The following is a 16,260-nucleotide window of genomic DNA, read 5'->3' as shown; positions in this document are numbered from 1 at the left end:
ATCTATTTTATCCTTTTTTATTCGACATACAATCTAAAAAAAATTGTAACTTCTCTAATGAAAAACTATTTACAATGTTTGAAACGCTTTTCTTTAGGTTAATGAAGTCTCTATTTGAGAAAATTCCTTCAAATACTCCACGTAAAATAGAAAAGAAAACGGATAATGTCTAGAATTTTCTGAGAAAAACATATCAATTTTGAATTTTACTCTTGAGTGATTGTATGTAAGATATCAGTACCTTCTAAATTTAAAATTTTCAATGATATTTGTATTTTTCTTAAATTGACTATAGTTCGTTTATGTGTTCTTGTAGAGTAGAGATAAAACCGGATTTTGAAAGGGAATAAAATTCTAATAATCGAAAAATCCTGAAACTGCCATTAAAATAGCGGAAGTGTGAATTGTTTATCAGACATTGCGAAAATATCATGAATATTTGTCGAGGTTCTCAAGTATTGCAAGAATACTCGTCAAATCCGAAAACAATACCAAATTAGCGACTAAGAAAACGTTTCTTTGCGAAAACTCGTAACCTCTTAACATTTAATATGCCTGATCGCTTGAAAATTGGTTCGAAAAATCACAAAAAATACATAAAATGTGAAAATATTGAAAAAATAAATAATAAAAATTATGCCCGAATAATACTGCAGAGAAAAATAGGGTGAAAATTAACTTTACACCTTTCTTTACACTTTTTTTCTTTTCCGAATTTCTGTTGGAATTTTACTTATTATTTTCAAAGAAAGCGTAAAATATATATGAGAGTTTTTAAATTTTACAGGAAAATATATATTGATATGAATCCAATAATCCTTGTCAAATTGCTAAAAAAAAAAGAAAAATTCAATCGAAATTAGTTTTTTGTTACAAAAATGTCTGATAATTCACTTTAGCATTATTTGACAATTTTCAGAAAATTTATACAAAACCACAAGAAAATGAGAAAATCTTTATACGTATAAATACGTATTTATAATTGAATTAGTACAAATGCAAAGGGTTTTTTTTAAAGTTTTTTTTACTGTAGTAAAATATTAAAAAGAGAAATTTGGCATGAAATGTCTTTGCTGTCATTTAAGTGTTAAGAAGAGTCGCGATGAATAAATAAAAGCTTGTAACAATGTTATTTAATTGTTTATTCATTCATTTAATTTATAATTACTTCAGTATTCAGTGTTTTTGCGACCAAAAACAGCGCGCGGAATGTCAAAAAACGATTTCCACACGAAAATCTCACCTGATTCTCTTCGATTTTCGTGGATACGGAGAGCAGGCAGGTGGGAAAAATAGGAGAAAATGTCACGGAGAGAAGCTCGCGTCAAATATTCTCTCACAAAGTGGAGGATACGGGCCCTGTCAGAAAAGTATTTTTTTTTCTATTTTTGAAACAAAAAACTTTCTAAAAATAGTTTTTGTTCATTGCGATATTTTTAATTTCATACTCCTTCTTATAAAAATTGAAAAGAAAATATCTCAAACCAAAAAATAAATTAATGCGAATTGGAATTGTGTAATAACGGTCAGTTTGAATCTAAGTTCCAGAGAGTTGTCAGAGACTTGTCACCTCAATCCAATAAAAATTGTCAGAAAACTCGCAGTTTGTTTTGTAAAATTTGGATTAATTTTGCTGGATTTTCAGGTAGAAAATCAAGTGATTGTAATTGTGATTAAGCAGAAAGCCACCTCCAAGACATGGCTTGGCGCTCAATAGGGAAGGACAATGCAGATTTGGTGAGAAAATTGAGAGGTAAAGTGACCCATTTCGAGGCAGAACAATGGAAGGTTTTTGAGCCCCTACTTTCTTCGTCTTTAGAATTCAATATCATATCTGGGGATTTGGTGGAGAAGGCCATGGTGGACACAGACAGGAAGTTCTATTGTCCCAACAATCCCTACATGGATGCGTAAGATTATGCGAAAAAATGGTATTTCCTTATTTTCTAATTGCGGATTGCTCTTGGTTGCAGACCTCAAGGGATAGGCTGTGGAGTGACAATTTCTGCTCCTCATATGGTGAGTTCTTCTAATCCTTAGATTAGACTCTATCGATCAAACAATTTTTTTCGTCTTTGGTTTTTTTTGCGTAGCATGCGTATGCCCTTGAACTACTAAAAGACCACATACGTCCAGGCGGAAGGGTCCTGGATGTAGGATCGGGATCGGGCTACTTGACCGCCTGCTTTGCACGCTACATGAAAGCTGTGGGCGACCAAGGAACGGGTTTGGTCGTGGGAATTGAACATCAGCCCAAACTGGTGGAGCTGTCGCAGAAAAATATCCGAAGCGATGATCCGAATCTCCTAGAATCGGGCACCATAAAAATTGTCCAGGGCGACGGACGTTTGGGTTGTTCTGAGCACGCTCCTTATGATGCGATTCACGTGGGAGCTGCTGCTCCAGAAACCCCAACGGAATTGATTACGCAGCTGAACAAGGGCGGGCGCCTGGTGGTGCCAGTTGGACCAGCCCTAGGTAGTCAATATTTGGAACAATACGACAAGGATGCCACTGGAACAGTCACCAGTACGAGATTGATGGGAGTGATGTACGTTCCACTGACAGACCTCAAGACACCCTGACTCTTTTGTCTCCTGAAATTGATTGTGGTCTTCGTGTTGACGTCCTTTGTTGTCTATAAAATCTATCGGGTACTCTAGGGTCTCTATTCCCAAAGAGGCATCCTCTTTATAATAAGAAATTATAATATTTATTTAACAATTGACTATCACAATTTCACCAAATTCTCGAGTTGTTTAATTTCCTTCGCACACTGAGACGTCAGGATTTCAATTGTGGCAGATGGTGTGATCACACAGTCATCCTCAATGCGAATTCCAAGTCCTCTAAACTCCACAGGGACATCCCGTCGATTCTCTGAGATGTAAATCCCAGGTTCCACGGTGAAAACCATTCCGGGTTGGAGAGTGGAAGTACGTGGGACAGTTGGAGTATCATGAACGTCCATTCCGAGGTAATGGGATACATGATGGGGGCAGAAGGAGTATGCAGCTCTGGCCAGACTCACTCCAGACAGACTTTTGTTCACCAAACCAACTTCCTGCAGATACATCCCTAATTTCACGCACATTGTGTCGAAAAGGTCATCTAGGCAGGTACCTCCGGAATTCAGGAGTGTGGCCAAAAGATCCTTCTGCAGCGTCAATATCACGTCATAGAGAATTTTCTGGGGTCCCGTGAAAGTTCCACTGATAGGCCACGTTCTCGTAATGTCACTCGTATAACCACCATACTCACAACCTGCATCCATCAGTACCAACTTACCTGCCTCTATCACCTGGCTGTTCTCAATGTAATGGATGGTTGTGGCATTATTCCCTGAAGCCACAACCGGTGGGTACGCCAGGAAGTCAGCATTACCCATACGACAATTGTAGTCAACCCTGGCAAAGAGATGATGCTCAGAATCTCCCTCCCGAGACTCACTTATCGTCCGGTTAATTGCCTGGGAAAAAAGAGAAAATGAGCATCCGTCAAAAATTCCCAATATTCCAAAATCCTACCTGAGAGGCAATTTCACAAGTTCTCCTCATAAGCTCAACTTCCGCGGAAGACTTTATGACACGCAATCTATGAATCAATGAAGTTACCGGCTCAAAGGGTTTGGCAATTTTCCCAGAAAACTCTGAAACTTTCTTAAAAACTTCCGGTTGCTCTTGCAGGGCGGCATGATCGGCCCAGAGCACAGTCGACTGCGATTCTTTGGAAAATTTATCCAAATAATCTGAAAATTGCTTTAATTCATGGGATTCATCCACTCCAAAAATATCCACTGCCAATTCTGGGCCAGTTCTTGTGCCATCCCACATCTCAGCATGCCTATCCTTTGGCCTCAAGAACAGCACACTTTTGTCCCTCCCGCTGCTGTCCAAATGCAACAGCAGCACACTGTCCGGCTCTAGGCATCCGGACAGGTAGCGGAAGTCTGAATGCTGTCGAAAAACATATGGGATTTTATCGCTGATGTACTTCTTTCCAGCCGATGGAACAATAACAATGTGATCTCGAGGATTTGTGTTGAATTTCACTGAACTTTTGGCAATATCCTCCAAGAGTTTTTTCCTCCTAAGCTTCAGTTCATCTTTCGTTATTCCCACGACCACCTCCGAAGTCTTCAGCAGGTGAGGGTGTGTATGTCCAGTTGGCTGACCAATTCTAACAGGAGATTCCTGGGTATTCTTAGCAAATTCATGCTTTATTGACGAGGAAAAGACCCTCACATAACCTATAAAACAAGTATTTTACTTTTAAACACCTACTAAGAACCAGAAAAAATATTTCTCAAATTTATTCTCACCTGGACAATTGCTGACAACAGTCTTGGGATGAGTTCTGATTAAAATGTTCATGATATTGCACAGAAAATGCGCATATAATTCTCCGCGTTCACCTAAAATGCACTTTTCAAAACAAACACGATGACATCTAGGTTCCCAGTGTCACTTTTAGAACTCGTCGCTTTTTTGCGACAAAAACACATTCTCATTTCTTCCCTTCTTTTTCGCATTTTAAAGTGCTTTTGAGGCTTATACAATAATTTCTTTGAGCTTGTATTTATTTAAAAAGTGCCGAAAAGTGATAAAGTAGCTTTATATTTGTTTAGATTGTGCCCAAATAATAAATACTTTCTACTGTGCAATTGCAACAGGTGAGTGACCTTCATTCGATTGCCCCAATTAATTCAATATTGCTACTGGGATTACAGGAATTGTCCCATTTATGATAATTCTAAGACTTTCGAGAGATAACTGGCAGAGGTGATTATGGAGTTAAATCAAACAATAATTAGAAATTTGATAAAGAAAAGACAGGCAAAGTATATTAAGTAAGAGGTGTGAGCCTACAAGGCGATTGCAAAAACAGCGGCGTATTGATAATTAAAAGAACGGGAGAATCTCTTAAATTAAGAGTTAAAAAATGAAAAATTTTCTTCCCAACATTATTATTTCTATTTTATCAAAATATAAGTCGACACTATAATTTCATAAGATATTTAATTGTGCAATAGTGATTGTTCCATATATTTCATAACTGGAAATTATCGTAATGAAGAAATACCCATTTATTCAAGGTGGCATCAAAAAATGGAATGACATCATTTAGGGTATCCACCCTACTTGATTTTGATTGGAAACGTTTATTACAAGGGGTGATAAAGTTTCGAGTTTCGAGTACAGTAGACTCTCTCAAATTCGTGCATTTGGGATCGATATGTCACCCGAATTAGAGTAAAATTCGGGCGTCAATTTATTTGAAATGCAACGATTTTTTATTCATCTGCATACACATATTGAGTTTACCTAGGGGAAAGTGCCCATGCTTGATACCATTGGAAGCTTCGTAATGACTAAATTTTCTATGTTTCACAATATATATGTGACTCATTGCAACGCAATTTTAGAAACTATGGGAAAGTGTCCAGTTTTAAAATATATTGCGGAGTCACGTTTATTGAGAAACATAGGAAAAATTTAGTCATTACGAAGCTTCCAATGGTATCAAGCATGGGAACTTTCCCTTACTGTGAATTTCATGAAAATCACTTAATAATGCAAAATAACATCACAACTGAGGTAAAGCATGGCAAATTTGAGCATATTTGCTTCATTTGATAATCATAATCAAACTTGAAAAATATCAACAAACTTTTTTCGAATTTAACTGCTACCCGAATTAAAAAGTAGCCCGATCTTAAAGAACCGAATTAGCGAGAGTCTACTGTAATTTGTTAGTGGCAAAATAGGCATTTAAGAACCGAAGATCGCGAGTATATGTTTTCACAAACATATGAGATCGCTCGGATTTTTGCGTAAAGATCGTCAGATCATAGCCTGTCACACGTAAATGGCTCAATTTACCATTTGTATTCTTTATTTTTTTTCCTAAAAAATATGGGTTAAAAATATTGCAATTATAAAAAACCAAGGTCGCAATAGTAAAATTTTAATATTTAAATAATATAAGATTTTCGGGATTCATTTTCGGGTCTAAAAAATAATAAACAAAGTGGTTTTATGCATGTAGATAATTTGCGAACATGCATGAGAAATTACAGAAATTATTATTTTATTATAATTATTTTTCAAATTAGTTTTCAAATGTAGGCGAACATACATAATAATGAGCGCATGATCTCGTCAAGTGTAGGGGAAGGTTTTGCACCTTCGTAATGTTGCAGCTTCGTAAAAGTTGATTTTTTTTCCAAGTTACTAAATAAATTTTATCCATGGATGTATATTCTAAAAGCTAGTCCTATATCTCATATTTCCTGACAAACTTGGAAGCCTAGGCGTTTTTCCTGGATCCAAAAGGCAAAAATAAAAAATGGGCCTAAAATCGTAATTCTGATGTGTAATATTTTATGCATTTTTGCACACTGCAAGTGTCTTTTCGAAAAAGCAACTATTCCAAGTTATAGAGGGTTTATTAGGGTTAATATTTACCGTGAAAATCTTTTGCTTGAAGAGGGTCGTTTTTGTGGGTGGAGGAAAATTCATAAATATTACCACCCTTGCAGCTTAGGAAAATTTAATTTTGCAGCTTCGTAAAAACATCTGTCAAAATTACTGACCACCGAATTTGAGAATTCCTCACTGTGCAGGTTGCTCGGAATATTTGACTCATCAGAGATTCAACTGAATAAATTCACAAGAAAATTGGAATTTTAAACAATTTTCATGAAAATCTCGAAGGAAAACACGCACTTCCCCATCAAAATGAGACTTTATCTGATGTTTTTATTTCACTTCTGTCAAATTAAACATTAAGCCTGAATCTGCTTATGGTAGGTGTGATTCTTTCATTGCCCATGCGGTACGTTTTGAGAATTTTTCATCCAATTTGCTTTGTTTTCCAGCGGATTTTTTTACATTTTACTTTAAATTAATCACTGGTAATTCTAATAATCACTGATGTTCAATAAATGTTCTGTAAGACAGATTCGAGGCGTTAAAGAAAACACAAGGATTACAATAGATATGATTACTATTTTCTGATTTGTGCAGTGATGAAACTAGACTGTAGATGTGATTCTTTAATTGCCACTTCGATGTATTTTGAATATTTCTCATTCAATTTTCCTTGTTTTAAAGTGGAACTTCCCACATTTCACTTTAAATTGGTGGCTGGTCATTTTTGAAAAAAGTTACGTCCGAAATATGTTCTGTGAGACCCATTGGAGGTCTTAGAGAAAATCCGAGGATTACAATAGCTGTGATTATGAGAGAATCATATCTAACCAAGCTCTTAACTGACTCAGAATGTAGGGAAAATTGGTTTTCCGAGTGTCAAAAAACCTGTGTTAGAAAAATAGCTTAAAATTGATATTTAATGCGGGATACCTCCTACAAATGGTGAAAACAAGTAGATGAACGTTCCATCTAAGTAGTGATGCCCAAATTTTTGTGTCCGGTGTAATGTTTTCGGGGAAAATGAGGCCTACAGAGGTGGAAAAAAGTGATACGAAGCTGAGTTAACCAGAGTACCTTCGTGAAAAAATGCCGCTGCGTTTTCATTTTCCTGTAGAGGAAAATCCAAAGACTTCCAGGAAATTTGTGAGGCAGAATTATGAACCCAATAAGTAAGAGATTTTTTTTGATATAGTGATATAATAGATTCGGTGTGTGTGGCATTCAGTAAAAAATCTTAAATCTTGGATTCTTTTTTAATACGAACCTTCAAAACCTTCCCCTATAATTCCAAAGTGCATAATTCCGGGAACCCTTGTATTACAAAGATTACATTGTTGGAGTTGGAAATACTAAAAATATTAACTTTAATTGATTTTAATTAAATAAAGGGCTTATAAATTGTGCAGCATAGAGAAGTAACTCACACTGGAAATAAGATTTGATTCCCGTTTGTGGAAATACAAGAAACATGATCTTTAATTAGAGATCCTTTACACAAATTTCCTGTACCTAATTCTTTACTGCTAAATTTTAGAGGCTATATTCCCGAGGGTCAGCCTGAGTCTATTTTGGCTCTTAAGATTCTAGAAACCTTACTCAAGTTTCTAGAATCGTTTTTCGTGTTTCTTAAAAACGTTTTTGCATTTGTGGAAGCATTTGCGTTTTTCTTGTATGGTGGGTTCGATTTTAGAAGCATTTATGTAACTTTCATCTTCGATTTGTTTCCGCATTTCTTGAAATATTTTCATGTTCCTTGTAAACGTTTCCGAGTTTATAGAAAGGTTTTCGTGTTTTGTTAAAGAATTTCATGTTCCTAGAAATAATTCCGTCTTTCTTGGATCCATCTCCACAATATTCGTTCGAAACGTTTCCGTGTTCCTTGAATGCACTTCCGGAAACATTTTTCCGACGCTAGAAACGTTTTTATGCTTTTTAGAATCAAGGAAACCTTTAGTGTTTTTTCAAATTGAAAAAAAAGTTTTTTCCTCTATGCGCTTTTACTTTTTTAGAGATGATTCGAGTTTTCTTGCGTTTTCACGATTTTTGAAACGTTTCTAGCGTTTCTATATATCTTGGATGCATTTCCGAAGTAGTATAAACGTATTAGGTGAGATTCTTAACAATCTCACCTACTATAATCCTAACAAAATCTCATGTCCTCCGATTGGCCCCAAACTTTGCCAGAATGTGTTTTGACACTTCCTGATCACGAATATATATGTGGCTATTTTACGTTCCCGGCCGGCCGGCCGGCCGGCCGCTCTTTGGAGCTTAATAGCTCCTAAACTAAAAAAGATATCGACTTGCGGTTTTCGGCAAAGGTTATATATCGGGTGAAAATTGCAACTTGGTGCATTGACCCCCCACCCCCCACCCCTCCTTCCGCCATTTTGAAGACCCCCCTTTTTTTGTTTTCTCAATAGCTCCGCCCCTATGGCATCGAGCGGGCTCAATTTTAGTATGTTATAGCTGGGCCTTAGAGCTTTCCATCAATACCAAACTTAAAGTCCCCCGACCCCCCTGACCCGAGCTATAAGGGTCCAAAAAAAAATTCTTAAAATGGCCATAACTCCGGTTCTAATTGTCAGAATTTAAAAAGTGAGGGCTTTTTGGAAAGCTCTCGTGAAATGCCACTTCCCCTTCTAACATCGCAAGTTCGTAAAACTACCGCTAGGGGCGCTATTATTAAAAAGAAAATTTTTAAATCTTAAAAGTTAAATAACTCAAAAATTCCTTATGCAATCGGGCTGAAATTTTAATATGTTGTAGCCGTTGATTATACCTATCAAACAAAAAAAAACCTTAAGTCGATCCATAACCCCTGACTCGAGCTATAAGGGGTCAAAGTTCGAATATTGACCGGCCTCTATCTCCGGTTCTAATTAACATAGCGACCTAAATTTTACCTTTTTGGTTTCGTATCGATGAGCACTTTCAGATGGAAGTTCAAAAAGTCCCCATAGGTGGCGCTGCGATAGCGTCAAAATTCATCGAAATTCAAAATCATATTTCTCAAAAATTCCTTTGTGCAAGTTAATGAAATTTTAGTATGTTGTAGCCCAGTCTAGGACGTTTCCAAAATGGTGCGTAAGTGCGCTGTGGTTTCAATAGAACCGGAGATATGAGGGGTCAAAGTTCACAAAATTCAAAAAATCATATCTCCGGTTCTATGTGACCGATTTTTATGAATGAGGGCTTAAACGAAAGATCTCACCAAATGCTACAACTTTCTAGAATATTTGAACTTCGTGGGACCAACACCAGGGGCGCCACAGTCGAAAAACCAATTTCAATATCACATAACCTCAATTATCTCGACTGTCGCTGAACCGATTTTGATGATTACTTCGACATAATTGTAGAGCACATTTGTCTCTACATTTTGTCCATACATCATTTTCCGCTCAGACTACGCTATCACTCCGATTTTGCCGTTTAAGTGTGAAAAAATTGATTTTTCCCATAATAACGCTTTGAAACCACTCAGATGCCAATTTGACTGCCTCTACTCCACCAAGACACTTAAAATAGGGGTTTAAATGGAAAGTCCCATAAAATACAACAATTCTTTGATATAGTTGAAGTTCAACAAATGACTACTTGGGGCACTCTGGATAAAAAAACAAGTTAAGAAACAAAAAACCTCGCTTATCTTGGCTTCTGAGTAATCGATGAGATTATGTTCTATAGGAAAATTATAGAGTATATTCTGGTCTACATTTCACCCATATATCACTTTTGTGCCAGTTCATCCCAATCCTTGATATTTTGGTTTAAATACAAAATTTGTATAATTTCACGAATTTGATTCAAGATAACTGAATGGCGTCTCCCAACTTCAGCTCCAAATCGAATTTGCATGCACTCCGAGTTAGCTCACGTTAAGAATCTCACCTACATAAGCCGGTTAGGATTATCTGTCCCTTTTTGTGTTTTAGAAGTATATTCCAATTTTTTTGTATGCGTTTTCACAACTCTAGAAACGTTTTTGTGTTTATTGAATGTATTTCCGCGATTCCAGGAACGTTTTTCTGCTTCTTGGAAGCTATTTCGAAGAAATATTTTAGTGTTTCTTTGAGTCGTTTCTATGCTTCTAGAAACACCATGTTTTTCTTGTGTGCGTTTCCGTGATTATAGAAATATTTTTACGTTAGGGGAAAGTACTCTCCCTTTCAACGTTCATGCCTCCGAATAATATTTTTCCTAAGTACTTACACATTTCTATTAATTTAGTTAGCTTGTCATTGATTATTGTTAATTATGTGACAATCATGTGGAAATCTCTTAGGAAACGTAACAGAAATGCACATTATTCGAAGGTATAAACGTTCGAAGGGAGAGTAGGAGAAAGTGGGGCACCTTTGAAAGTGGGGCACTTTTGAAATTGGGATTTCTCTCCTATGTTTAAGTGTAACTGAGCCATATCATAATGTAATTTAGTTTCTCAATCTGTTTCTGCAACTAATTTATATTACGATAAGGCTCAATTTTATTTATAAATCCCAATTTCAAAAGTAACCCACTTTCAAAGGTAACCCACTTTCGCCTACTTTACCAAACTGCCTTTATAGAAAATAATTTCGTTTTACTTGGAAGCGTTTTCGTTTCTCTATAAGTAATCCTTAACTAAACGGTAATTTTAGTACAATGAGTTACCCCTTACGCATCATACCCAAGAACCCAATTTTATTTCTTGAAATATTATACATTTAAATTAAAAAAAAATACCTCAATCAATAGAAAAGCACAATTTTAATTGAAATAAGAATCAAAAAAATATCTGGGTACAAAAATTTAGAAATACGATAATTTTAATAGTTTGAATGATAAATGCTTCATGTTTTATTAAAATTATGCTTATCATTTTGATACTTACTTACTTTTCTAAGTATTTGCAATACCTTGAGTGGGCGATTATAAACATTTACTGGAATATTAAAAAAATCGTGGGATACAACAGTGATTAAACGAAAATATCATTATATAGTGGCTTATGTAACTGATTAAATCTAGTTTATATTATATGCTGGTTGCTATCGCATAATGACTTCAAGAAAACTTATCAAAAGACATTTGAGCATCTATTGAATTTTTCCTGTCTAATATTAAATTGTATTGGAGATGGTTGGGATAAAATTGCCACTCACTTGTGAAATTCTATCATTTTGATGGAGATATACCGAGGAGCCACACTTGATTCGGCAATTTCTTTCTCAGAGTGAGAAAAAGAAGTTTAAAAAAAAGTATTTGATTGTCTACCTATCTTGTCGGTGATCTCTCGAGGTCTCCGGTGCAAAGTCGTTGTAGTGTACCGGGTGTGATAAGCTCTCTTTCGTATCTAACCCAAAGTAACTGTGTGACTTCCACCAGGTTAAAAATCAGTAAAGTGGAGACATCATGTGTCCCATGAAGTATTTTCTACTCCTGGCCCTTTTTGCGGCACCTATTTTCCTATTTGCCCATGCTGCTTCCTGGAATGCTGTTTTTACACCTGACCATGTCACCATTGAGATGCATCGTGAGGAGGAGATTAAGCTCGATCTCACGGGCTTGCAGGATGGTGAAGTGGCAGAAATTGCGGTAAAAGTTGCAGCGGATCATGTTGCTGAAGTGCACAAAGTTATTCCGGGACGTGAGATCAATGGGGGATCATGGAGTGGATATTTTAATGTGACAGCAGTGTTCCTGGGTAAAACTGATCTCTTTGTGGAGATTACGATGGGGAACAATCAGAAGGAGACTTCTGATGAGAAATTGAGTGTTACAGTGATACGGGAGGATCGTGTAGTTGATCACGTCTTCACTTATACCGTAGCTATTCTCGTCTCAATTCTCTATATCAATTTCGGAGCTGCCCTGGATCTCAAATTACTCAAAACGATTGTCCTGTGCCCCGTTGGACCGGCTATTGGGGTTTTTGGGCAGTTTGTCGTGATGCCATTGCTGAGTTTTGGTCTGGGACGTCTTCTATTTCCCGACTCTCATGCCATGCAATTGGGAATGTTCTTCACAGGAATCTCTCCGGCTGGTGGAGCTTCCAATGTGTGGACAGCCGTTCTCAATGGTAACATCAACATGTCAGTTCTTATGACTACAATAAGTACAATTGCTGCCTTTGGCTTGATGCCCATGTGGATTTTTACTCTTGGTAAAGTTATTTTTGATCAAGGAAATCTTGCTGTTCCCTATGAAAGGGTGGGAACGTTTGCCATTTGTTTGGTCATACCGCTCTTTGTGGGTCTCCTAATTCAACGATATTTACCACGTGTCACGAGGATTTTGGTACTTGTTCTCAAGCCTGTATCAGCTCTTCTCATCCTTTTCATCGTGATATTTGCCATTGTGACAAATCTCTATCTATTTGAGTTGTTCTCATGGCAAATTTTTGTGGCTGGAATGGGACTTCCATGGCTGGGATTCCTTATTGGATGGATTCTGGCTAAAGTGTTTAAGCAAGCCAATCCAGATGCCCTTGCTATTGCTGTTGAGACAGGAATACAGAATACAGGAATTTCCATCTTTCTTCTGCGATTCACTCTTCCACAGCCAGAAGGTGATCTCACAACGGTAGTTCCAGTTTCTGTGGCTATCATGACACCTATACCACTCTTTGCGCTATTCCTGATACTCAAAATTAAGGAAAGGTGACTGGTTTGCATGCTAAATTAGATCCACGAACTTTTTTTTCCTAACACTATCCTGAATTTGCAGATTGAACCGTGGCAGAAGGGAATTGATCGAGGAGAAGGAAACCGCAGATTTGAGTATAGAAGATTCTCAAGAGACTCTGCCACAAGAGGAGAAAAATGTGAAAAATCCGCCAGAGATGCCATAAATGAGGATCTAGTGCCTCTGATATGATACTCTTGAATGTGGTTTTACTTGAGTATTGATACTGGGATTCTTTTGGAACAAATAAGTTTTGTAAGAATGTCACAACAAAGACTGTACATTTTTATAAAATGAATACAATTCATTTGCAATTTTATTTTAAGTTCTTTTCCATTACTCAACTCAGCCCAATCTCAATTGCTTTATCTCGACTTTCATTCACTTTTGTGGTTTTCTTTGTGAAATTTCATGGCTTTCAGATCACTGAAGTGATTAAAAGGTAAGACAAAAGCTTATTACATTGTAGCAAGGTCGTGAATTATATCCTTATCATTTGGGTTGATGTACTGATAATAGGAATTATTGAACTTTCCTACAGCCACTTCAATCGATAGATTTAAATATTAATGAAAGCAGTTGGAAGTATCGTTAACTCTAATCGCACTTATAAAATCTTCAAAAGTTTAAAAGCAATTTGAGCAAGGAATATCAGAAATTAAGCATTTCAAATTTTGAGTCCTTTAATAAAAACGAAAGAAAAAAATTCTAAACAGTATCAATTGAAAGAGAGTCATAGAAAACCGGAAGTCGATACCTCTTACTCTTAAATTATAGATTTGAAAAATTGAAAATTCAAAGAAAAAAAAACAATGCTAAAAAAAAACAAATTAATTTTCGTTAGTATTATGTGGAGGTCAGAGCGAAAATGGTACATATCGTACACTGAGAGAAATCCGAAAAAGTTTAAATAACATTCCGGAAATGTTAATTTTAGACTGCAGTATTGATCCGAAATCTGTGTAAATATTATGCTTTTTAGGTGTATTAGGGGTTAAAGTTACCCTTTTTCATGTTCATTTTACCCTTAATAAGGTGTAAAATTAACATTAAAAAATGTTGATATATTTTGACACCTAAAAAGTGTTAAAATTATGAGGAAAAAATGTTAATCGCACCCTCTTTTTTTCTCAGTGTATGCTTTAGCCATAGGATATGTGCCATTTTTGCTCTGAGCTCCACATATACCGATCCATAATCGAATGCACGATTAACTCTTTCCGGATCGCAGCATAATGCTGCAAGCCAATTTCACCATTTTTTAAACAAAAATATCTAAGCTCAGGAATTAATTGAGGTCCTACAAAAAATATCTTACATTTGGACATTCTTATAGTTTGTAATCATCTACAAGAATCGGATTTTTATCATTTCTGAATAATTAAAAAACATTGTTTTTCACAGAACATTCATATGCTGCTTTGGGTACTCAGAGTCCCAAAAGTGACGAAAGAGTTAAACAATTCCGTTGAAAATCTAACCCTGAAGATTGGTTGACTTGCTATTAGAAAATTAAAGAGTGGCAAAGCGTCCCAGATACTATACCCAGACTTAGATGCTATACCTCAGAAGTGCTTTCGCATCATTAACCATTTCCCGATTCACACCCGATTTGAACCGATTTATATATCACTCAAAACATTGCCCAATATACCTTAGACGTAATATAATTGAATTTCGGATAAAAAATAATTATCGGTTAAAAACCGATACAAAACCGATTGAAATTGGCTCAAGCTTGCCAGGAATTTCAAAACATGATACCATTCAGATGAGATGCGCTTCTAGAGCTTTTTTATCCTTTGACCTTAAAAACCGTTATTAGAAATGATTCAATGGTATTTTCGTATCAGGATGAAATGTCCGCCTGGATTATCTCTAAAACGCATACAAAAAATGGCTTGACTCATTCCTAAAAAAAAAACGTGTTTATGGTGGGAAACGGGAGAAGTGGGGAGAAAATGAGTGGCATATAAACGACCTTTGACTCGGTTAATGGGGGCGGGGTCCCCCGAAGGTCCCAAGTCACTATCACTTACCATTTGCGTTTAGAGCTGGCGAAAGCCGAACGATCAGACGAACAAATAGTGTGACGCCCTTGTCTTAAACAAGAAAATTTGTTGAGAAAACTGGTGTCCCGGGGTGGGTGGAAGATGGACATTTTAGGGCGTGAAAAAGTCGAGGAAATATACTGATTTCTCTGTAAAGTTCGAGCAGTAAAAGATACTTAAAGTTATTAAGAGTGGTATCAAATGGGGTATGACATTAAATGGGTAATTTTACTGTTCTTTCTTCGGATTTGAGCAGTAAAGTACATTTCCTTACCGTAACACGGGTGTCAGACTGGAGGTTTAGTCTAAATTCTGAGGGCCCTAAATTCTAATTAAAAAAGAATTTATCTAATTTTTGAAAATTTAATGAGTCATTTATCCTAAATGTTCAATTTTAAATCACAATTCCGACAATTCGCTTAAAATCTGACTTGATAAGAAATTTGAAGATATAAGTCATATGACTAAATTTTAGGCCTGGAAGCCATATAACACGAGCTTTAGACTGAAAAGGCTTAACCCTTTAAGGACGATTGGAACCGGTGTTCCATACAGAAAATAATTGTTTTTGACTACCTAAAGTAATTTTTTTCTTATGTCTGTACATAATTGTAAATTAGGAGGTCGAAGGAATCTAGAATAGTTTTTGCAAGTCTCTAGCTATTTGCTATGTAATAAATATTTAAGCTTAAAAATGGCGAATTTTTAAATTCCCATATTGAAAATTGATTTTATTTATTTTTTATACTTACAATTTTTTTTAAGTAAAACCCTTTTGGAAATAAAAACTACAATATTCATACGTAATATTTTTCATTAAAGCGAAAAATATTATTCATTGGTATTGTCATAAAAATTACTTAAATTTTTGGGCTATTTTTGTCCCTATCGTTCATAGAAGCACAAAATACACCGAATCAGACTCTGTTGGACTTTCCAAGGTTAGATGTAAGACTTATCATTGATTATTTCTCAGTTTAATTTTTATTGTTGATTTTCAGTCCGTAAAAAGTGTCTCGTCATTAAAGGGTTAACCATACGGCTTACCTTCTCTAATTTCTTTTCAGTGAAGATTTTTTTTTAATTTGACTTTAGAGATTGTTAAA

General features: G+C 36.0%; 3 protein-coding genes across 3 annotated transcripts; 2 read left to right on the top strand and 1 right to left on the bottom strand.

The window, feature by feature from the left end:
• Positions 1–1,556: 1,556 nt before the first annotated feature.
• LOC129805317 (protein-L-isoaspartate(D-aspartate) O-methyltransferase) lies at positions 1,557–2,747 on the top strand. Its single transcript, XM_055853154.1, has 4 exons — positions 1,557–1,753; positions 1,820–1,910; positions 1,974–2,019; positions 2,094–2,747. Exons 1-4 carry the CDS (start codon positions 1,699–1,701, stop codon positions 2,583–2,585), a joined length of 684 nt encoding a protein of 227 aa, XP_055709129.1. The 5' UTR covers positions 1,557–1,698; the 3' UTR covers positions 2,586–2,747.
• Positions 2,691–4,475, bottom strand: LOC129805307 (xaa-Pro aminopeptidase 3). The gene is made up of 3 exons (XM_055853131.1): positions 4,322–4,475; positions 3,528–4,249; positions 2,691–3,469 (listed from the first exon to the last, which is right to left on the bottom strand). The coding sequence occupies exons 1-3, from the start codon at positions 4,371–4,373 to the stop codon at positions 2,732–2,734; spliced, it is 1,512 nt and encodes a 503-aa protein (XP_055709106.1). The 5' UTR covers positions 4,374–4,475; the 3' UTR covers positions 2,691–2,731.
• A 133-nt stretch (positions 4,476–4,608) lies between these two features.
• On the top strand, positions 4,609–13,422 carry LOC129805309 (ileal sodium/bile acid cotransporter-like). The gene is made up of 3 exons (XM_055853134.1): positions 4,609–4,672; positions 11,805–13,078; positions 13,146–13,422. Exons 2-3 carry the CDS (start codon positions 11,832–11,834, stop codon positions 13,267–13,269), a joined length of 1,371 nt encoding a protein of 456 aa, XP_055709109.1. The 5' UTR covers positions 4,609–4,672; positions 11,805–11,831; the 3' UTR covers positions 13,270–13,422.
• Positions 13,423–16,260: the final 2,838 nt, after the last annotated feature.

The sequence above is a fragment of the Phlebotomus papatasi genome, chromosome 3 (genome assembly GCF_024763615.1).
Source record: "Phlebotomus papatasi isolate M1 chromosome 3, Ppap_2.1, whole genome shotgun sequence".
NCBI classification, from domain to species: Eukaryota; Metazoa; Arthropoda; class Insecta; order Diptera; family Psychodidae; genus Phlebotomus; species Phlebotomus papatasi.
This window is presented reverse-complemented; position numbering and strand designations above follow the sequence as displayed.